The 22,029-nt window shown below is 45.2% G+C and overlaps 1 protein-coding gene across 1 annotated transcript; it reads left to right on the forward strand.

Moving 5' to 3' along the window:
* The first annotated feature begins 1,822 nt into the window (after positions 1–1,822).
* ercc6l2 (excision repair cross-complementation group 6-like 2) lies at positions 1,823–20,346 on the forward strand. The gene is made up of 20 exons (XM_029716516.1): positions 1,823–2,137; positions 4,483–4,801; positions 4,897–5,005; positions 5,133–5,249; positions 5,408–5,601; positions 5,740–5,901; positions 6,104–6,311; positions 6,593–6,733; positions 6,963–7,079; positions 7,172–7,291; positions 7,416–7,487; positions 9,439–9,584; positions 9,813–9,908; positions 11,316–11,415; positions 12,232–12,384; positions 12,506–12,583; positions 15,003–16,092; positions 16,307–16,461; positions 16,612–16,784; positions 18,718–20,346. Exons 1-20 carry the CDS (start codon positions 2,104–2,106, stop codon positions 19,877–19,879), a joined length of 4,746 nt encoding a protein of 1,581 aa, XP_029572376.1. The 5' UTR covers positions 1,823–2,103; the 3' UTR covers positions 19,880–20,346.
* Positions 20,347–22,029: the final 1,683 nt, after the last annotated feature.

Raw genomic sequence — 22,029 nt, forward strand, 5'->3', positions numbered from 1 at the left:
TATCCAATTGATCTTAAAAGTATTATTAATGTTAAGATATAGACCAGACGCTTTGGAAAAGGATTGTATCACATTGATCGATATAGGAACATGGTTAGCATCTTTCAGAAAAAGTGTAGCATTGTCAGCCAGCTGGCTTATAATAATTTATTTACCAGCTATGGAAATACCTTGACCAGGACTATTATTTAAAGGATTTGTAAGAAGTTGGGTGATTAATAAAACGAGGTATGGAGAGATAGGACAACCTTGCCTAAACCTCTCTTTACTCAAGTCTAGGTGAGGTGCCATATTTCAATTGGATAGAGCTGTTACCATTTGTATAGAGAGTCTTAATAGCCTTACAGAAAAAAATCCCCAAAGCCAAGTCTCTCAAGGGAGTGGAAGAGGAACTGATTTTCTACTGTGTCAAATGCTTTATAAACATCTAAAAATAATATGAAGCTATCCTCGGTTATTAGCTCTGAGTATTCAAGTATGTCTAATACTAGTCTGACATTGTTAGAAATATGTCTGTTCCTCATAAAGCCAGACTTCTTTAATTATTTTTGCAAGTAGTAAGGCTAATATCTTCTAGTCATTATTAAGAAGACAAATTGGATGGCAGATATCGATGAACAGCACTTCTTTTTTAGGCTTAGGTATCAGTGTTATTAACCCCTGACTTATTGTAGGAGGGAGAACATTATTTTTATTACTCTCTAAAAAGACTTCAAATAGGAAGGGAGCTACTTGTTCAGAAAATAATTTGTAATATTCTATCAACACCTGGTGATTTATTGTTCTTTAGATGTTTGATAGACTCTATAATCTCTTCAACTTTGATGGGTTCATCACACTGTTTAGATTCTATATCACTGATAGAGTGAACATTATTCAGTGAGTCAAAAAACATATCTGTGGATTCCTGACAGTACGTAGAGCTATACAATTTCCTGTAAAAATTGCTACAGTATTTAGCGATTCATTTTTGGTCATCTGTAATAACACCATCAATGTTTAACTTATGGATAGTGTTATTTGTAGAGTGAAATTTCTCAAGTCTAAAGAAATAGGATGAATTCTGTTCTCCCTCCTCAATCCATTTTTTTCCTAGATATAATAAAGGCTCTTTCTGCTTTTAATCTATACATATTATCCAGTTTATTTTGTAACTCAATTAGTTCCATCTTCTCCTCCCCCCAGAGGCCAGCTGGGGACCTCTGAGAAAGGGAAGTTATCTTAATGATCACCTTTTCCTCCTCAGCTCTTCTGGTCTTAGCAACATTACTACCATATTTTCTAAGGTATTTGGACACCTCAAATTTAAAGAGCTCCCAGTTCTTGCAATAAGATTTTTCTTCACAAGCCCTTTCCCAAAAGTGTGACAGCAGATCTTTAACCTCAAACTTAACTATATTATTATTTAATAATGATCTATTTAGCTTCCAGTAGGATGCTCTACCAAGGTTAGTATCAGGGGTAAATATTTTGATATCAATGTAAATGGCCCTATGGTCTGTGAGGGGAGTAGTACAAATATCTGTAGTAACACACTCACTATTAATACATTTGGATATAAACCAAAAATCGCCGAATACAACAAGTGTAGACTTGGTTTGATTTGGTTGCGTCAGCGTTCCCCTTCCGCTGGGCCTAAATTGCACAACAGGTAGCACTTTCTATTAACATCTTGAATCAATTATAAATGTTCACTTTGAGATATTTGGAGAAAAAATAAAGAACACTTTTAATTATATTTTGGTTTTATTATTAGTTTCGTTTAAATTGACAATTAGTGTTTTGTCAGCCAGGGTGATTGTTGAAAGTGCGACACCGAATGCTTAAGCTAGATAAACAGCTGAACTCTTGCTAGCTAGCGACGCTGACAAGTACGGGCAGGATATGTCTCAAAGATCTAGCAAGCTAGCTATACTTTTTTAACTATGCATATTACTGTCCCGTGAAAATACTAAATAATTTAGCTATCTAGTGTAAATTTTGCTAACTAGCTAAACGCTAATTTACTGTCTGAGCCAGACAGTGAAGAGACTTGTCTTACTAGTTAACGTTAGCTTGTCTGCTTATACTTTAGCTAGATACAGCTTGCCACAATGCTTTTTGATGATGGCTTCAACTTCCACAGCTGACATAAAAGGTTTGTTACGCAGACGCTTAATGGGAGATCATTAGCTAGTTAAGCTTTAAAAGTTTGTTTCTCAAAACAGTCACATAGCCAGCTAGCTAGCTACTAGCAGAAGTTGTTAACTGTTAAGCTCACACTGTCTTGAGTCGGATGTTAACGAGAATGTGTAATTTATGGTGGCGATTTTAGCATGTAACGTTAAATCTTGGTGGGGCAAACTCCCCAAAATGTTTTTAGATGGATTCCAACAAAGCCACTACACAGCACATACATGAATATCACTATAAAGGTGACAAACGGTGCCCAGAAACGGTTAGGGCCTACATAAAGCTGTCCCAACAGCAGAGCTTTCTTTTCAACACCATGGAGTGAATCCCTGTTACCAATGCTACACCTGGCAGTCAACGAAACAGTTCATTGAGCCTCATTTGCTGACTTTAAAAAAAAATGTATGGCTGACTTGCATAAACAAATGTGGTTTCTACTTATAATGGATATGTACAAACTATGTTCTTACAGTATTCTCCCTGTACACCAAGTCAGAATTGTAGGATAAATAAAGGGGGCATATAAGCAGGCATAAGCTTACAATATTAGATGATTACATTTCTCTAAAACAGACTATAGTCTACATGTGCACCACCAAGTCAGAAGAGTAGGTTAAGTTATGAGGGGGAAAGAGACCAAATTATTAGGGTGAGACACATGGGCTACTAACAGCTTACTACACTACATACACTTAGAATTACTGTCTTAGCTACAGTATACATATCTCCCTGGCATTATTACATAATTTGTGCAGCAGTATACAATACATTTTTGGACTCACCTTGTTGTGCTGTGCTCAATTAAACAGGAAGGTGACGCGGCAGTCCTTGTGGGTAAATTTAGTCATCAAAGTCTGGCATTCTCTGGATTTATGGCGCTTTCAAGACAATTGAGAACTCGGAAAACAAACAAGGTTGAATCATGACGTCCGCGATCTTCAGATCGGAACTCTAGAAAGAGGCCAGAGTTCCCGAATTGGAATTCCGAGTCGGATGGCCATTCAAAATGTATTTTCCCAGTCAGAGCTCGTTTTTGTCTGAGTTCCCAGTTGTCTTGAACTCACTGTATTCTGAGATTTCTGAGTTTCCGGTTGTTTTGAACTCGGCAGAAGTCATGCTGAATTGACAGCATTAATGTTTAGAATTTTAAGCTTGAAAATAGACCCTTCAACCCAGACTTGGACCACACACCCACTCCACTGAATAGCAGGCTAGTGATTGCTTTTCAACGCTTGCAGTTAGCCACTGTTTCCTTCAAAACCACTCATTGTCAAATTTGCAATTTCCAACTTGCTGTAATGTTTATGTCCAGTGGCCGATGAGCACCGATACGTTGTTATCTATAATTTCTCTTCATATGACGAAGATTGAAAAGGCTTTGCCAGTAGATTGTCAACGTGATTCATGATGATGACTGCTTGTCTAACTTACTAGGTAAGATTTTGAAGGTATGATGTTGACATGTGCAGTCCAATCAAAGCTACGGTAGATATAACGTGATTTGACATTTTATCTGTGGCCAATGATCTTGAGCTTTCTTGGATGGGCACTTCTAATGTAACTCTATGGCAGCACCCAAGGGGCTTGAATTTTCAACTCTCCCCGTAGAGTTTGCGGCAACGTAGTGTCCCCATGAGTGACAGAACACTGAGCCATTCACGGCGCAACTAGAGAACATTACCAACCTATACGCTCCGTATTTTCTACTGGCTGCCCCACCACCACAGAAAGCACTGAGCTAGGCTGAAACACCTGCATTTTGGAGCTGCCGTACTCAAAAACGTTAAAAGACCATGTTTGTATGCGGCTTTATTAACTCAATATATATATATATATTTTTTTTTTACATTGTTTGCAAACTGAAATGTGACGCGTATTCATGCCAGAATAACATGCAAAACAGGCAACAAAAAATATATATATTTTATTTGTTTAGCTTAACAGGTGGGGCTCAAAACCTGCCCTGAATGATGGGTCACCACTGGTAATTTAGCCTATTAAAAACCAAAACTGTTTCAAGTGAGCATTCAGCAGGTCTGATGCCGAAAATAAAGTACATTCTTGCCTACTTCACCCATTTTTTCATGTATTTTTTCAAAGAAAGCAGTGTGTAGTTCCAGTAGTTACCTACACCGCTACATGGCAAAACAAGTAATTAGCTAACTACTCCCTCCCTCCCATAACGACTGCAAAATGTAGTTAAATTACATGTAGTTCACTACTCCCCAACGCTGCTTGCTGTCTAGGTATTTATATAGCTAACCTGACATAACTAACCAAGCAATGATTTTACCTCCCTCCCATAAACAGTGTGGCATGAGGGCGACAGATGCCTCGCTCCCAGCCCCAGAGATGGCACCCTACTACGAGAGGGGACAATCCAGAAACTCCCTTCCACTTCTCATGGCGAGGACATGGCACTGGTGAAGTTCACAGATCAACATGATGAGGAAGAGGAGGCAGTCTTTCCAGTCTGTAAACTCCAGAGACCAGACACAAACCAGTCGTCCACCGGTGTAGTGTCTGCCCAGGAGAAGCCTCTATTCCTCTGCAGCCAGATCCCCCCCGGTCCATCAGAGCCCTTGGTGTTGTCACAGAGTGGTGTGGCAGTCCCATATACCATCAACAGGTACGTGAGCTGTTAACTATGACGCTGGGATTTTGCTGGGCTTCCCAGGTTGTTTTTGCTGTATGAATGGGTCCTTAATCAGATGCCATCAACAGGTACCTGAGGTACTACCAGAAGGAAGGGATCCAGTTCATCTATGACAACTACGCCCAGTCCAGAGGATGTATCCTGGGAGATGACATGGGCCTGGGCAAGACCATTCAGGTAAAGACTAGACTGTCTCTGCAGAAACCTGATTGTTGACTGCATGTAGCTAGAGTATTAGCACTATTGGAGTTACCATGTGAAGAAAGACCTGCTGTTCATGACTGACGTGTGTGTCTGTCAACAGGTCATTGGTTTCCTGGCTGCTGTGCTGGGTAAAACAGGGACATGGGAAGACATTGAGAACAACAGGCCTCAGTTTCTTCGCACTCAGATCCCCACACAGCGAAGCAAACCCCGAAAGGTAGATATTGAGCTATAGATTTCCCACAAGGGTAGTACTCTTTGTGGCTGATAAACTGACTGATAGTTACAAAAAATGTTAAAACCCACATGTGCATGCCCATGCTCTCTGTTAGGGTCCTGTGTAGGTGTTGTAATGTTATCCATGGTTGTGCCCAGGTGTTCCTGATTGTGGCCCCTCTGTCGGTGCTGTACAACTGGAAAGAGGAGCTGGAGACGTGGGGTTACTTCCTGACCGTGGTGGTCCACGGTCTGAGGAAAGAGGAGGAGCTGGCTCGCATCCAGAGGGGACGCTCTGAGATCGCCCTCACCACCTACGAGACCCTACGCCTCTGTCTGGAGCAGTTTAACAGGTAACGTTAGCTAAGATAATTAGGTGTGTTGGCGTGTGTAGCCTGAAACCTTAGTAGACCTGTTTCATAATCCTATCGTGAAACTTCACCTATAAGCCTGCCACGCATTTTGACTGTGTGGCCGGTCTTCAATTCCAGCATTGACTGGTCTGCTGTGATAGTGGACGAGGCCCACAAGATCAAGAACCCCAACTCCCAGATCACTGGGGCAATGAAGGAGCTGAGGTGTCTGGTCAGAGTGGGCCTCACTGGCACAATCCTGCAGAACAACCTGGACGAGCTCTGGTGTGTCATGGACTGGTGGGTCTACACTGGCAATATAACTACTACTGTTTCTATCACTGCTGCTACAGTACGGCTGATTACCCTTATTTAGACACGTATTAGTGCAATGATGTAGAGTCAAGAGGTTACCCCAAAAAACTCCCAATACTCAGTACCACCATTTCCTTCTAAACCACTCTTTCTCTTGGGATTGACCTTCTTCCTTTGTGTACTTCAGGGCCATCCCTCGTTGCCTTGGCAGCCTGGGTAACTTCAAGAATATGTTTTCGGACCCCATCGAACTGGGGCAGAAGCACAGCGTAACTAAGCGGGCCCTAGCGACGGGCAGGAGGGCGGTCCAGGCCCTGGCTGGGAAGCTCTCCCAATGGTTTCTCCGGAGGACCAAGGCTCTTATCAGAGAGCAGCTGCCCAAAAAAGACGACAGGGTGAGTGGAGACTTCCACACAGGGTTCATGTTCATGAAGTAGGGTTGTGCAATTCTGGTAACTTTTCCAGAAATCCTAGTTGGGAGTATTCCTGCTTATTCTCTGCTGATTTCAGGAATTTTCCAACAGGGATTCATGGAAAACCTGGGAATTTTGGGAAAGTTACTGGAATTTTACAACCCTAATTGAATGAATTCTCTGGCCTTGAATGCGAATATCTCTGGTCTAGCAGGTGGTTTCAAACATCTCACTAAGTGAATGGCTCCTCCATCTCTGGCCAGGTGGTGTACTGTTCGCTGACGTCATTCCAGCAGACTGTGTACCAGGCGGTACTGGACACGGAGGACGTCACCCTGCTCTTGCGCTCCTCAGAGAAGTGTGACTGTCAGAGTGGACGCTCCCGCAGGAAGTGCTGCTATAAGGTCGGCTTTTAACTGGAACAGTTGTGTTATAACCTCTATTTGACCCGCTATGAAGAAATCTGTTATTAACTGTTTTGCACTCTTTAGTTCAGTAAACATCACTCAAGGTTTGAATCATTGTTTGATCTTTGTAGGTCACCTAGACTAAGCAATGGTCACAATGTTGACTTTATTGTGATAGGCCTTCCCTGTGAGGTGATGTAAATGTTTGGCCTCTTGTAAACTACAGGTGAATGCTCGGGGTGTGCGTGTGACAGACCTGTACTTCAGTTACTTGGCTATTCTCAGGAAGGTGGCCAACCACGTGGCTTTACTGCAGTCCAAGTGGAACACCAGCAAAAAGCAGGTACGCTCTCACAAGTAAAGACCTGGTTATTATTTTACTGAACGTGACAAGTTCTGTTTGGTTTAACATCTGGACATACTGTGCTCTCTCAGGAGCAGTATGTGAATGAGATCTGTGAGAAGGTGTTCCAGAAGTTTCCTGACTTCACAGAGAAATGCAAGCAGGCAGCATTTGAGGCCATGTCAGACCCCATGTACAGCGGAAAGATGAAGGTAGGTGGGTCACGAGGACAAAAGTCATGTCACGTGAATGGCAAAGGCAGTCAGTTTTTAAGAGAAGTATTTGTCTCATTTGGATCCTTGGTTGATATCCCTTCTCCTCTACACCCTGTCATAGGTTCTACAGAGGTTGTTGAAACATTACGTGCAGAGAAAAGACAAAGTACTATTATTCTCCCTCTCCACTAAGGTAAAACGTTTTCATTGTGTTTGTAGCCACAGGGATTCTGTCATTGGTGTCTAACTGTTTGTATTTGTGTGTCTCTGTGTTTGTGTGTATGTAATGTAGATGTCATGTGTGAGAGTTGGGGGGGATCTGTAGGGGTGTTAGCGTGTGTGTGTGTAGGAAAATGGCTGTGGTAGATGATGGTGAGATCATGTACTGGGCTTTAGATGGTGTCAGAGCTCTAGTTCAGACACAACCAAAGCATGGATTGCTGTCTTACTTACTTTGTCCATAGACTGCTTACACGATGAGAAAACTATCCCTTTAAGCGTACAGTGCATTCAAAGTATTCAGACCCCATGACGTTTTCCAAATTTTGTTACGTTTTAGCCTTATTCTAAAATGAATGAAGTAGTTTTTTTTCTTCATAAATCTCCACGCATTAACCCATAATGACAAAGCAAAAACAGGTTTAGATATTTTTTTGCAAATGTATTAAAATGTATTTTCTACAATGTAGAAAATAGTAAAAATAAATAATTATTTAAATAAATAAATAAATTCTTGAATTACCTTTTACTTTGTTGAAGCACCTTTGGCAGCGATTATAGCCTCGATTCTTCTTGGGTATGACGCTACAAGCTTGGAACACCTGTCTTTGGGGAGTTTCTCCCATTTCTTCTCTGCAGATCCTCTCAAGCTCTGTCAGGTTGGATGGGAAGGGTCGCTGCATAGCTATTTTCAGGTCTGTCCAGAGATGTTTGATCGGGTTCAAGTCCGGGCTCTGTCTGGATCACTCAAGAACATTCAGAGACTTGTCCCGAAGAACCTCCTGCGTTGTTTTGGCTGTGTGCTTAGGGTCGTTGTCCTGTTGGAAGGTGAAGCTTTGCCCAAGTCTATGGTCCTGAGCGCTCTGGAGCAGGTTTTCATCAAGGATCTCTGTACTTTGCTTCGTTCCTCTTTGCCTTGATCCTTACTAGTCTCCACAGCATGATGCTGCCACCACTATGTTTCTCTGTAGGGATGGTGCCAGGTTTCATCCAGATGTGATGCTTGGCATTCAGGCCAAAAAACTCAATCTTGGTTTCATCAGACCAGACAATCTTGTTGCTTATGGTCTGAGTCCTTTAGATGCCTTTTGGCAAACTCCAAGCGGCCTGTCATGTGCCTTTTACTGATTAGTGGCATCCGTCTGGTCACTCTACCATAAAGACCTGATTGGTGGAGTGCTGCAGATATAGTTGTCGTTCTGGAAGGTTCTCCCATCTCCACAGAAGAACTGGAGCTCTGTCAGTGACCATGGGGTTCTTGGTCACCTCCCAGACCAAGGCCCTTCTCCCCCGTTTGCTCAGTTTGGCCGGTCGGCCAGCTTTAGGAAGAGTCTTGGTGGTTGTAAACTTCTTCCATTTAAGATTGATGGAGACGTGGGGTTCTTAGGGGCCTTCAATGCTGCAGAAATGTTTTGGTACCATTCCCTAGATCTGACAATTCTTTCGACCTCATGGCTTGGTTTTTGCTCTGACATGCACTTTCAATTGTGGTACCTTTATATAGACAGGTGTGTGCCTTTCCAAATTATGTCCAATCAATTGAATTTACCACAGGTGGACTCCAAGTTGTAGAAACATCTCAAGGATGGTCAATGGAAACAGGATGCACCTGAGCTCAATTTCAAGTCTCATAGCAAAGGATCTGAATACTTATGTAAATATGGTATTTCTGTTTTTTATTTTGAATACATAATACATTTTGCAAACATTTCTAAAAGCTGTTTTTGCTTTGTCATTATGGGATATTGTGTGTAGATTGATGAGGAACATGTTTTATTTAATCTATTCTGGAATAAGGCTGTAACGTAACAAAATGTGGAAAAAGGGGAATGGGTCTGAATACTTTCCGAATGCAGTGTATACTTGTGATAACACGCCACGTCACCAGAAGGAAGTGTTCTCAATATGTTGTGTTAACCCTTTAGCTGCTGGACGTGCTGGAGAGCTACTGCATGGCAGATGGGCTGGAGTATAGCAGACTGGATGGCAACACCAAGCCCAGAGAGAGGCTGAAGATCGTCAAAGAGTTCAACAGCTGCCCTGACATCAACCTCTGCCTGGTCTCCACCATGTCAGTGCCACTCCCACCACCCCTCATAGCTCTGCTTTAACAGAGCACAACAATATGATTGTGTTGGATGTTTGTGCCCCAAATGGCACCCTATTCCCTACATAGTGCACGGCGCTGCTCAAAAGTAGTGCACTATATAGGGAATAGAGTGCCAGTTGGGACACAGGCTATGTTTGAAATGAATGGACCACTGACTGTAGGTTCGCTTGTCTGTTTCTACCCCCCCAGGGCAGGGGGTCTGGGTCTGAACTTTGTGGGGGCCAACATTGTGGTCCTGTTTGATCCCACCTGGAACCCTGCCAATGACCTGCAGGCAATTGACAGGTATGCTGCAATATCCATACATACCATGTACTTACATAGAAGTACATAGTCATAGAACCTTACAGGGTTCTTTCCAATTTGTTGTATAAAATCCAACTTTATTTGTCACATGCGCCGAATACAAGTGTAGACCTTACTGTGAAATGCTTACTTACAAGCCCTTAATCAACAGCGCAGTTCAAGAAGAGTTAAGAAAATATTTACCAAATAAACTAAAGTAAAAACGTATAATTAACAAAATAACAATAACGAACCTATATACAAGGGGTACTGAGTCAGTGTGCGGGGGTACAGGTTAGTTGAGGTAATTTGTACATGTAGGTAGGGGTGAAGTGATAAAACATCAAGTAGCAGCAGTGTACAAAATAAATTGAGTGGGACCTAGACTTGGCGCTCCGGTACTGCTTGCGGTGCGGTAGCAGAGAAAACAGTCTATGACTTGGGTGACTAGAGTCTCTGACAATTTTATGGGCTTTCCTCTGACACCGCCTATTACTGGATGCTTGGACCCAGTGATGTACTGGGCCGTACGCACTACCCTCTGGTGTGCCTTACGGTCAGATGTCGAGCAGTTGCCATACCAGGCGGTGATGCAACCGGTCAGGATGCTCTCGATGGTGCAGCTGTAGAACTTTTTGAGGATCTGGGGACCCATGCCAAATCTTTTCAGTCTCATATTCTATGTCTGTATACACAATGCCAGTGTTAACAACAGTGATCTCTGTGCTGGTGTGGGACCCATAGGTCACCCTTTATGGCTTATTGACCTGAATGGGGACCCCTCTTCTATTCCTTTTTATTTCCATGATGTGACCTGTCCTCAGGACATATTGTATAGGCCAGTGCAGGGACTTGACAGTGTGTGACCTCTCCTCAGGGCGTATCGTATAGGCCAGTGCAGGGACTTGACAGTGTGTGACCTCTCCTCAGGGCGTATCGTATAGGCCAGTGCAGGGACTTGACAGTGTGTGACCTCTCCTCAGGGCGTATCGTATAGGCCAGTGCAGGGACTTGACAGTGTGTGACCTCTCCTCAGGGCGTATCGTATAGGCCAGTGCAGGGACTTGACAGTGTGTGACCTCTCCTCAGGGCGTATCGTATAGGCCAGTGCAGGGACTTGACAGTGTGTGACCTCTCCTCAGGGCGTATCGTATAGGCCAGTGCAGGGACGTGACAGTGTGTGACCTCTCCTCAGGGCGTATCGTATAGGCCAGTGCAGGGACTTGACAGTGTGTGACCTCTCCTCAGGGCGTATCGTATAGGCCAGTGCAGGGACTTGACAGTGTGTGACCTCTCCTCAGGGCGTATCCTATAGGCCAGTGCAGGGACGTGACAGTGTGTGACCTCTCCTCAGGGCGTATCGTATAGGCCAGTGCAGGGACTTGACAGTGTGTGACCTCTCCTCAGGGCGTATCGTATAGGCCAGTGCAGGGACGTGACAGTGTTCAGACTCATCTCTCTGGGAACAGTGGAGGAGGTCATCTACCTGCGCCAGGTCTACAAACAGGTACAGTCATCCTAAGCCTTTCATCACAGTATGCTGTCTGCACATACAATTATTGTGTTTGAGGATTTCTAAATTGCTTTCATGGAGGATTGGCTTGAATTGTGTGGATAACCACACAATGTATTTTCATCATGAGCAAAAGCTATTAGTTTTCTACCCAAAGTTGCAAAGAAAATGTTGTGATCCATTTATTAAACACAAGAGACCAGCAAAATGGATAAAAGGGTGTGGCGGTAGCAGGAACAGCGATATCTTGTGGGCAAAGCCTGGTACTTTCACACTAATTTATGGGGGAAAATGCAAGATACTTTAATGGCAAATTTCTCTGAACAAGGGGAAAACACATCACCAAATTCACTGAGAATATATTACATAGTATGAATAAACAATACTCCAATACGCAACTTCATACTACTTGTCAAACATAGAGAACTGATACTATATACTGGATGTTGGTGTGAGCTTTGGGAGTTCTGTGGTTGACTTTTGACCATTTTATTTGGATTCCTCCCTTAATCGGTTTTAAGAGGTTTGGTCCAAATCGGATGTTGGATACTATATTTATTGAATATTAGATGAATCCTATACATTGAAATGGCCAATTTGGGTGCAATCAATTAGCTTAGTTTCTCAGATCAAATTATATTTCAACAAAAATACTGTTGCAGGAATGCTTATCCGATATGTTCTTAACTACAGAAACCAATTCAAAACAATGGCTTGCTGAAATGGAACGACCCAGAAAATATTGGTATTTAGATGGGGAAACCAACCATCTAATGTTCTCTTCCTACATCCCTGTCTGTGACTCTGCAGCAGTTGCAGTCTTCTGTGGTGGGTAAGGAGAGTGCCCGGCGGTACTTTGATGCAGTGCAGGGGTCCGACGACCAGAAGGGGGAGCTGTTTGGGATACAGAACCTCTTCAGGCTGCAGACCCAGGGGACCTGCCTCACCAGGAGAATACTGGAGGTCAGAAGTCAAACAGCCTGAGTGGACAACCCTGGTACTTTGTGTTACATGTTTGTGTGTATTTCTATCTCTGTTTATGTACATGTATGCTCAAGTGTGTGTGTGCGCGTGTTCCTCTCAGCGGGAGGGACGAGTGGAGGTAGGAGTAATGACGGCCAGCACCCACACAGGGGAAGAGGAGGAGAGGAAGAGCGAGAGCGTGAGTAAATGCCTTTCTCAGGGACCCGTAACGGGCACGTCTTTCCCATCTCTAACTCCCTCTCCTTTCCCAGGCGGCCCTCTCATCCCTCCATTCCCACGTGAAAGAGACGATTCCTCACACGTGCGACTTCCTGTCTCTCCTTCACCGGCCCCTTCTTACTCTTCTCTCTCTCCTTCCTCTCTCCCCCTTTTCCCCCTCATCTCTCTTTCGCGCTCTCTCTGTGATAGTGTCCCAACAGATGGACATAATTATCCCTCTGTAATGACAGGACCAGACCACACTGAAGGCCGTCTGTTCTGTTGTGTGGTATTTATTTACCCAATAGTTTGGCCTCTATCTACTGTGACAGTTCCCAGCTAAGACCCAACACAACTGTCCCTTTTTAGTAGGCCGGGTATGTACTGGGGGACGTTCAGACTTTAACAGCCATACACAATACACCAGGGTATAGTAAAACACACACACACACACACACACACACACACACACACACACACACACACACTACAGAAGAATCATCTGGTTGGCAAAAACCATAAGATTAGTATCGCTGTAGGTGGTCCCACTCATAAAGGCCCTCGCATAACTCCCATGCATGCTATAAAAGCTACAATGTATCCTATTGTTTCGTATTCATGACTCATGGCATGTCACATTTATGTATGGATGATTTATTGTTACAAGCATCTTTGCATTACCTAGCACTGCTAAATTCTTTATGAATGACCAATCCTGTTCTGTAGCCTGGTGATGCCATCAGCCCCAGGTCACAACCAAATACAACATACAGAAGACTGGAGCTTTGTCGATCTCATTAGTGCCGCTTTCCTACCAGACCTAACGCAGCGGTAAATCTTAGCACTGGCGGTAGAGCTATACGTCTTTTTGTTTGTCCTACATTTTTTAGCTATTTTCACAGCGGGAATTGTGAGCGTAATAGCTGGCTCACTGCCCAGTCGCCGTGTTTCATGGCTTAATATTGCATGTCGTCTCACGATCTTTGCGTGGTCATCAACTCCAATTCGTCTGGGGCCACGGAACATTCTCGTTCTAGTCAATTGTGGATTAATACTACAGTTTATGAAATAGCATAGACTACAGTAGCCTAACGAGTAATATCCATATATATATATTTTTTTAAACAGCCATGTTTTCTCAATATGTTTGGAGTGTTGACAGTCAACATTGTTGTAATTGGCTAAAACGAGTATAGGCCTACATGTCTTTAAGCATCGCACTTCTCAAAAAATACTAGGCTCCTGTAAATTGTATTGAATGCGTGAGGCACGTTCTCAATAAACAAGATCTAACCTATGCCTACCGTTGATATGGCGTTATAGGACTGAAGAATATGAATATGTTATGAGGAGCACGTCTTTGGTGACCGGACAAGAGGCGCTCTTTGGAAATGGAGACGAATACAAGCCGAAATGGAGAGCATGCACTGCAGGTGAATTGTGAATAACGAAAGGCACGATGGCTAAAAGCCTCACGAGTAGACCATTTTTAAGTACATTTTTATGAATAAGCTAATGCATGGCAAGGATAAGATACCAGACGCGTTGCTGTTGAACCAGCTTTCGTTATAGTAGGGTAATGGTAGCCTGCTGAGTTAAAAAATTAAATAAAAAATTAAACGGAAAACAAGCCACTTTTACAGGAAATTAACTTAAATGTTTCTAAATACGAGGGTCACCGGCAACATCTCATCTCTCGTTCCATGATGGGCATATGAACATGTAGCCTACATGAAGGGGTTTTTACGCACATAACAAACAATAACAGGAGCTAGCTAAAATAATGTACAACACATAGATTAAAGGGGATGTCCACTCACCGTTTTGCTGCTCCTAAACTTGGTCTTTAAATAAAGGTTTGGTGATGATTTATTTTGAAGCGGTCTCACGAGCCAAACCCTTTATCAATAGTCTTGACTACTTAGCGAACGCTTTGGTCAGGACAAAAAAAAAGCAGCCTTCATTGAGAGGAGAGGAGGGGAGCATGTGCTTGATTTGATTTTATCAAATTAAACAAAAAAAACATGACTTTTTTTATATTTCTAAATACGAGGTGTATGGACAAAAGAAAATCACCTCTCTCTTGTTCCATGTGCATATGGGAACTGTGCATCACTGCTGGATAGGCTGCTCTTCCGCTGTTCAAATCCATGCCTTAACCAACCGCGTTAGCTCTAAGACCAGCCTTCAGTTGGTTTAAATATCCCCACCAGCGCTGCCTGAAATTGGCACGTTGGCCGATGTTTTTAACGACAAACCTCAGATATTGCCACCCCTCCCACCTTAGCAAAAGCGAGCTCATAATAACACCTGTAAATTACCAATCCTGGCGCACGGGTTTTAAAATAGTTTATATATATATTTTTAAATATAAAGACTCTGTTGACCTTGTGTTGCAGGAGGCTGGGGAGGTTTCCGCAAGGGACCACTGTGAACTGGGCAATGGAGGGGCGATCGGCAGTGTAGGGGCCTCAAGGATCCCCAGGGGAACAACCAGGGGGGTACTGGACTTCAGCAGTGAGGAGGAGGAGGGGGGACGGGAGGGCAGGAGTAAGGTGGAGAAGGGGAACACTACCCTTCCTGGCCGACTCAGTCTCCTACAGCATGGCTTCTCCAGGTTGCTCCAGAGGTCAGGGGTCAGGGCTGGGTCAGGGTCAGAATCAGGGGAGCATAGCCAGAGTGAGGGGGGAAGGAGTGATTCTGAGGAGGACAGTGATGAAGACACTTCTGCCATGGCACCAAAGGGCCTCAGCACCGCAGGGAGTGGGGGCCCCCAGACCCCTACATTGGCCCCCAAGGGTGGGAACCACCTGGATGCAGCTCCTCTGAAGAACGACTGGGACATCTCCAGTGGCTCTGAGAGAGAGGAAGAAAGGAATGGAGGGAGAGGGGATGGACAGAGGGGGCGAGACCATGATCCTGTTACACTGTCAGGAGAGAGTGATGACATGGCGAGAAAAATACAAAATCTGAAACAAGGAATAAGGAGGAAGAGGAGGGTGGAGGAGGACAGTGATGATGATTCACCCCCCTCCGGCGGAGGCAAACGACCTAACACTAAAACTCCAGTTTCCAGAATGCACCAGGTGGTGTTTGACTCTGAGTCTGAGGACATTGACATAGACATTGAGGAGCTAATCAGACCTTGTGCACAAACTCATGTGCTTAAGAGACCCCCAGCACACCTGAGAAGGAGGGAGATGGGGAGAGATGGTGGTAGTAAGAGAGAGACCAGCAACAGACCAGTAGACCAGAGTAGAAGAACCAGACAAGCAGAGGACATTGAGACTTTTACCTCCTCAGACGAAAACCACACTCCAGTCGTAAGAGTCCGATCTGTTACAGTCCCACAGAACCTCAATCATGGCCCAGACCCACAGACAGACCAACACGGAGCGGGGGCGTTTACAGGTCTGAAAAACCCAAAAGCGAACCAGACTGTCCCTTCTGCCAAAGGACCGTCCTGTGGAACGATTGACAATGTGTTAGGTAAGGTCAAAGTGGGATTTTCAAATAAAAAAAACCCGTCGTATCATGTGTGTCAGCAAACATCAGGGGCTTGTATTCATAAAGCATCTCGGAGTAGATCAGGACTGCTACTCTGAGATGCCGCTTGGATACGGGCCCAATTCTGTACCAAGAGGGAGAGTAGAATTTGCCTAGAAGTACAGACTTATATCTCCTATTCGTGTGTGTGTTGTAGGTGGTGTACGAGAGGTGGTTTACACCCACTCTAACCAACATGTGGTGGGCGGGAGCAAGGCCGAGGAGCGAATCAGCAGAGTCGCTCTCAGACACGTGTTTGAGCGCAGGAAGTTCTCCCAGCTTCCAGCCAATGAACTCCGGGACACACAGGAGGTACACACCCACTACCTGGTGAAGCCCAAACCACCCAACGAGTCGATAGTCTAGTGTCCTATTCCAAATCAACTCCCTAACCCCTTTCCCTTGTCCCTTACTTGTCAGTGTGGTTAGAAGGAACGTATCAAATCTGTGCGTATATTACAGACCCAGCCTGAACACACTCCACCATTCCGTACTTCCCATAATGATGTTGGTTGGGTGGGAGCAGCGCACAGACCCAGTGTGGACCACCCAGTCACTCACACCATCAGAAGCGTCCACCACCCCACCCAACACACCACTGTCATTATCGGAGAGACCCCCGGAACCATCCGAAGGTGAGTTATTCCTAGTAGGGCAGGGCAGAGAGCCAAATCTAACCACCGTTATGGTGTGCAGCGCCCTCAACTGGTAGAAAGGGGTTCTCTTTCGTGTGTGTGTGTGTGTGTGTGTGTGTGTGTGTGTGTGTGTGTGTGTGAGACCACCTCTGAGCTAACCCTCTCAACCATTTCCCAGAACCTTGCCAAAGATTAGCCAGTTGTGTTCAGGCTCCACAGTACTGCCTTTCCCCTCCAATACCACAGTTATCCTGAGACTCCCAGAATATGGTTAGTCTCTGTTTTAATGGCTGTGACAGAATATGGTTAGTTTCTGTTTTAATGGCTGTGACAGAATATGGTTAGTTTCTGTTTTAATGGCTGTGACAGAATATGGTTAGTTTCTGTTTTAATGGCTGTGACAGAATATGGTTAGTTTCTGTTTTAATGGCTGTGACAGAATATGGTTAGTTTCTGTTTTAATGGCTGTGACAGAATATGGTTAGTTTCTGTTTTAATGGCTGTGACAGAATATGGTTAGTCCGTGTTGTTTTGGGGACAGTTGTGCCTGTCTTAGAAAAAGGACCCTATATCATTCCATGACTATCAGAAATGTACCCTAAATATACACTACATGACCAAAAGTATGTGGACACCTGCTCGTTGAACATCTCATTCCAAAATCATGGGCATTAATATGGAGTTGATCCCCCCTTTTGCTGCTATTACAGCCTCCACTCTTCTAGGAAGGCTTTCCACTAGATGTTGGAACATTGCTGCGGGGACTTGCTTCCATTCAGCCACAAGAGCATTAGTGAGGTCGGCACTGATGTTGGGCATTTAGGCTTGGCTCGCAGTTCGCGCTCCAATTCATCCCAAATGTGTTCAATGGGGTTGAGGTCAGGGCTCTATGCAGGCCAATCAAGTTCTTTCACACTGATCTTGACAAACCATTTCTGTATGGATCTCTCTTTGTGCACTGGGGCATTCTCATGCTGAAACAGGAAAGGGCCTTCCCCAAACTGTTGCCACAAAGTTGGAAGCACAGAATAGCCTAGAAGATCATTGTATGCTGTAGTGTTAAGATTTCCCTTCACTGGAACTAAGGGCCCTAGCCCCAACCATGAAAATCAGCCCCAGACCATTAATCCTCCTCCATCGCAGTTGACAGTATGCATTACAGCAGGTAGCGTTCTCCTGGCATCCTCCAAACCCAGATTCGTCCGTCAGACTGCCAGATGGTGAAGCGTGATTCATCACTCCAGAGAATGCGTTTCCACTGCTCCAGAGTCCAATGGCGACGCGCTTTACACAACTTCAGCCGACGCTTGGCATTGCGCATGGTGATCTTAGGCTTGTGTGTGGCTGCACGGCCATGGAAACCCATTTCATAAAGCTCCCGACGAACAGTTCTTGTGCTGAAGTTGCTTCCAGAGGCAGTTTGGAACTTGTTAGTGAGTGTTGCAACCGAGGACCGACTATTTTCTATGAGCTTGTGTGGCCTACCACTTCACGGCTGAGTCGTTGTTGCTCCTAGACGTTTCCACTTCACAATAACAGCACTTATGTTTGACTAGGGCAGCTCTAGCAGGGCAGAAATTTGACGAACTGACTTCTTGGAAAGGTGGCATCCTATGACCGTGCCACGTTGAAAGTCACTGAGCTCATCAGTAAGGCCATTCTACTGCCAATGTTTGTCTATGCAGATTGCATGGCTGTGTGCTCGATTTTAATACACCTGTCAGCAACTGGTGTGGCTGAAATAGCCAAATCCACTCATTTGAAAGGGTGACCACGCACTTTTGTATATATAGTGTTTATCAACGAAGCATCAAGCTCACCTACTTTCAAGCCAACATTTTCCTATTTTCTAGTAGTTTCTAATATGTTATCACGCAACTTTCCTACGCTCTCTGAGCCGAATCCTGTGTGTGTGTGTGTGTTCCTCATGTAGGCAGCAGCTGGAGGAGATGGCGTGTGTATTTGGATCCGGTTCATTGAGACAGTTTGCTGAGGAGGTTCTGAGGAGTACCTCTGCCCAGAGACTGGCTCAGCTACGACAGTACTACACTGACCAGGGCCCTGAGGTGGCTTCCATCATCAGGGAGAACTTCGCAGAACCACACACAGCCCAGCCCAAAGTTGACAGGACAGCCTCAAAGCCTTCCTCCTCCTCTACAACCAAACACAGACCCAGCTCCAAAAGGAACCAAAGAGTTGCTCTAGAACCCCAAGCAGAACCTAGAACCCCACATAGGTCCCTCCCAGAACCCCAGAGGGATGTTCCCTCTTCTGAGGAGCAGAGGGTCCGGAACGCCAGAGGAGAGAAGAAGAAGAGTGGTAATAGTAGAATATCGAGAGCTGCTCAGTACTCCAGCTCAGACCTGGACAATAGTAGGAGTAGTCCTCTGGGACCAGGGGCCTCTGGAGCTCAACCCGTTTCCTCCTCCTCTTCTTCAGCTCTCAGCCATCCCCAGGCTAAGCCCACAGCCAGCCCCCAGAGAGGGAGGAGCAGCCTGCTGTCCTCCCCCAGGAAGAGTGAGGCTGTGGGGAGGCAGCGGTACAGAGCTCAGCCTTCCTCTCCCCCCAGCCAGCAGGTCCTCCTCACAGAGCTGCTAGGAGACACCTCCATCCTGGACGACCTGCTGCGACCCAGAAGCAAGGCCTCCTCAGAGCCTCAGAGGGGCTTCCCAAAAACCCCTACCTCACGGGCTGTCTTTATACCCACATCTCACTCTGCCACACCTGCCTCCTGTCACCCTACAACGCCTCCCAAACCGCCCAGCACACCCCACCCTCGGCCCCTGACAAAATCCATCCCAGGCCCTTCTTCTACTACTACTCCCCCCTCTCGATCCGTCACCACACCCCTCACACACCCCATTACACCACTTTTCTCTCTAGCCCCTGAGAGGTCAAAGAACAGCCACAGAGACTTCTGGGACATTTTGGAGGAGGGTAACGAGGAGAGGATCAACAAACTGACGGACCCGTCGGAGGTAGAGAGGGTGTGTGAGAGTGCTAGCATCAGGGCCAGAGGAGGAACAGGAGGAGGAGAGGAGAAAGGGAATACGTCACTCTGGAAGAGGAACGACAAGTTCCTGTGGAAGAAGTGATTCTGGGGGAGACAATTCGACATGAAAATGTGTTTTGCGTTCGACTTTTATTATTATGATGCTTTTTTTAAACAAAAAATGTAATCGTTTTAGTTATTGTAACCTATCCTGAAATTATAGATAGATAAGTACGTGTGTGTGTGTGTGTGTGTGTGTGTGTGTGTGTGTGTGTGTGTGTGTGTGTGTGTGTGTGTGTGTGTGTGTGTGTGTGTGTGTAAGTCAACCGTGTAGACAAAACCATGTGTGTGCGTGCTCATGTATGTTTGTGCAGTTTGGAAATGTACATTGTAATCCAGAACATTAATGCCATGTGCAATTGACTTGGGCCAGACATGGTCTGACTGTGTCAGTGGTGGTAACCCGAGTTTCCTGCTGAACTAATTAGTGACCACCAGCCTGAGAATCTCATGTCTGGCCACTTACATGGCAGGACCCTTGGTGGTCCTAATAAAAATCTCCCTTTTAAATTAGACCTGTCATTTCGAGCCCAAATCCCCCCCCCCCCCTTGTTCACTCACACTCACTTTATCTGTGTCTCTGTCTTTTCCTATATATTCTTTCTCAATAGACGGTGTGTATGGGAAGTGGGCCAGGGGCTGTCTGGGGGCAGAGCCTGTGGTGGGTGCATGTCTGGGCGCTCCTTCCCGCATCAGTACTCTGCAAAATGACAGGCTGTGGTTGGGCTCAGCTCTGCTTCTAATGACCTCAGAGTGGAGGCCACTGCTGCACCATTACAGCATTAACGAGGTAAAAGAGCTGCTGAACCCCCCCCCCCCCCCCCCCCCCCCCCCGCCCATTACCCTCATCCCACCACAGGCACCTTCCAAAAGGCACCCTATTCCCTATATAGCGTACTAGTTTTAACCATCACCCGTAGGCACTATATAGGGAACAGGGGTACCGTTTTGAACGGGCCCACAAACCATCAGACTGATGCTTCCCTTCACCTCACAGGCTGTCATCCACTGACTATTGCAGATGTGCAGTGTAGTTGTGCACCTACAGTCTTTTGCATATAGAGAACCAGTAGAATTTGGATGTGCCCCATCTGTGGGTCCTGGCCCACCATTTTGGGGGCGACTGCTGTATACCATCTCTGATAGTTACTGTATAGAGGTGTGTGTGCGAGAGAGAGAGAAAGCCAGCTGTTTGACCTCTCAGCTGAGGTAAGCAGAGCCCCAAAGGGTGCAGCTCTGTTAATGTGTTTTGTTTAGCTGAAATGAGAAAGTGCTGATAGCTATCAATAAACAACAAGACTAATACGTGCCTCAACAGAACACTGCTCCGCTGCCAAAGCTGTGTGTGTAGCCCTTCTGGGTGGTAGGAGGTGCACACAGACAGACCACACATCTGCCACGCCTGTTCAAATCCGAGACTGATGACAATAATAAAGCCCTTTCTATGTCTCTTTCCTCCTCAAACTCACGCCACGAACAGATTCCCATCTACCTCCCCTCCCCTCTTTGCTCAGTCTGGTTCAAGTGCAATGACAGTCAGGCTTAAGGTTTTAGAAATGTACAAATGCACTAAATGATTGTAAAGAATTGGACACCTCTACAGTACATCATGCCCCAATGATTCCCAATGTTGTCTTGTCTAAAAGCTATCTAAAAGGATTCCAGCTCTTCAGTGATGTGAGAAATGCAAACCGAGTGCTGTTCTGTCCTCTGGATGGATGTCAATAAAAAAAACAGGTGGAACATGTTTAGCAAGAAGCACTGAGGACTAAAAGACACAAGTACAAGAGTCAAAGAGTTGTTTGTGTTCACTGGATTATGGGTCCACTTGTGTCTACCATCTTTTCTCTCTGTTTTGCTGTATTTTGTTCCCTATTTTGGGCATCGCCTTTGACTAAAAATGGACTGCTGGCTTTTTCTAACTTCCCTATTAGGGTCTTTTCTCTGTGTGTCAGGACGGGGAGAGGACTTTCTGGATTCCCTGTCGCAATTACCCAAGAGTCTGTCCATCCATCTGGCTGGCTGGGTTTACTTGCAGAAGTCAGGGAGAGACAGAGCGTGTGGTTTGATTGGTGAAAGAAAGGCCAATGGAGACCCTAATAGGTTTCTACAGAGATAGAAACGACAAGTAACTGCCAAAATAAAGGAAACACTTGAGTAAATGGGGGATGGAAAATATATTGAAAGCAGGTG

This window comes from Salmo trutta, chromosome 27 (assembly GCF_901001165.1).
Source record: "Salmo trutta chromosome 27, fSalTru1.1, whole genome shotgun sequence".
Lineage (NCBI taxonomy): Eukaryota > Metazoa > Chordata > Actinopteri > Salmoniformes > Salmonidae > Salmo > Salmo trutta.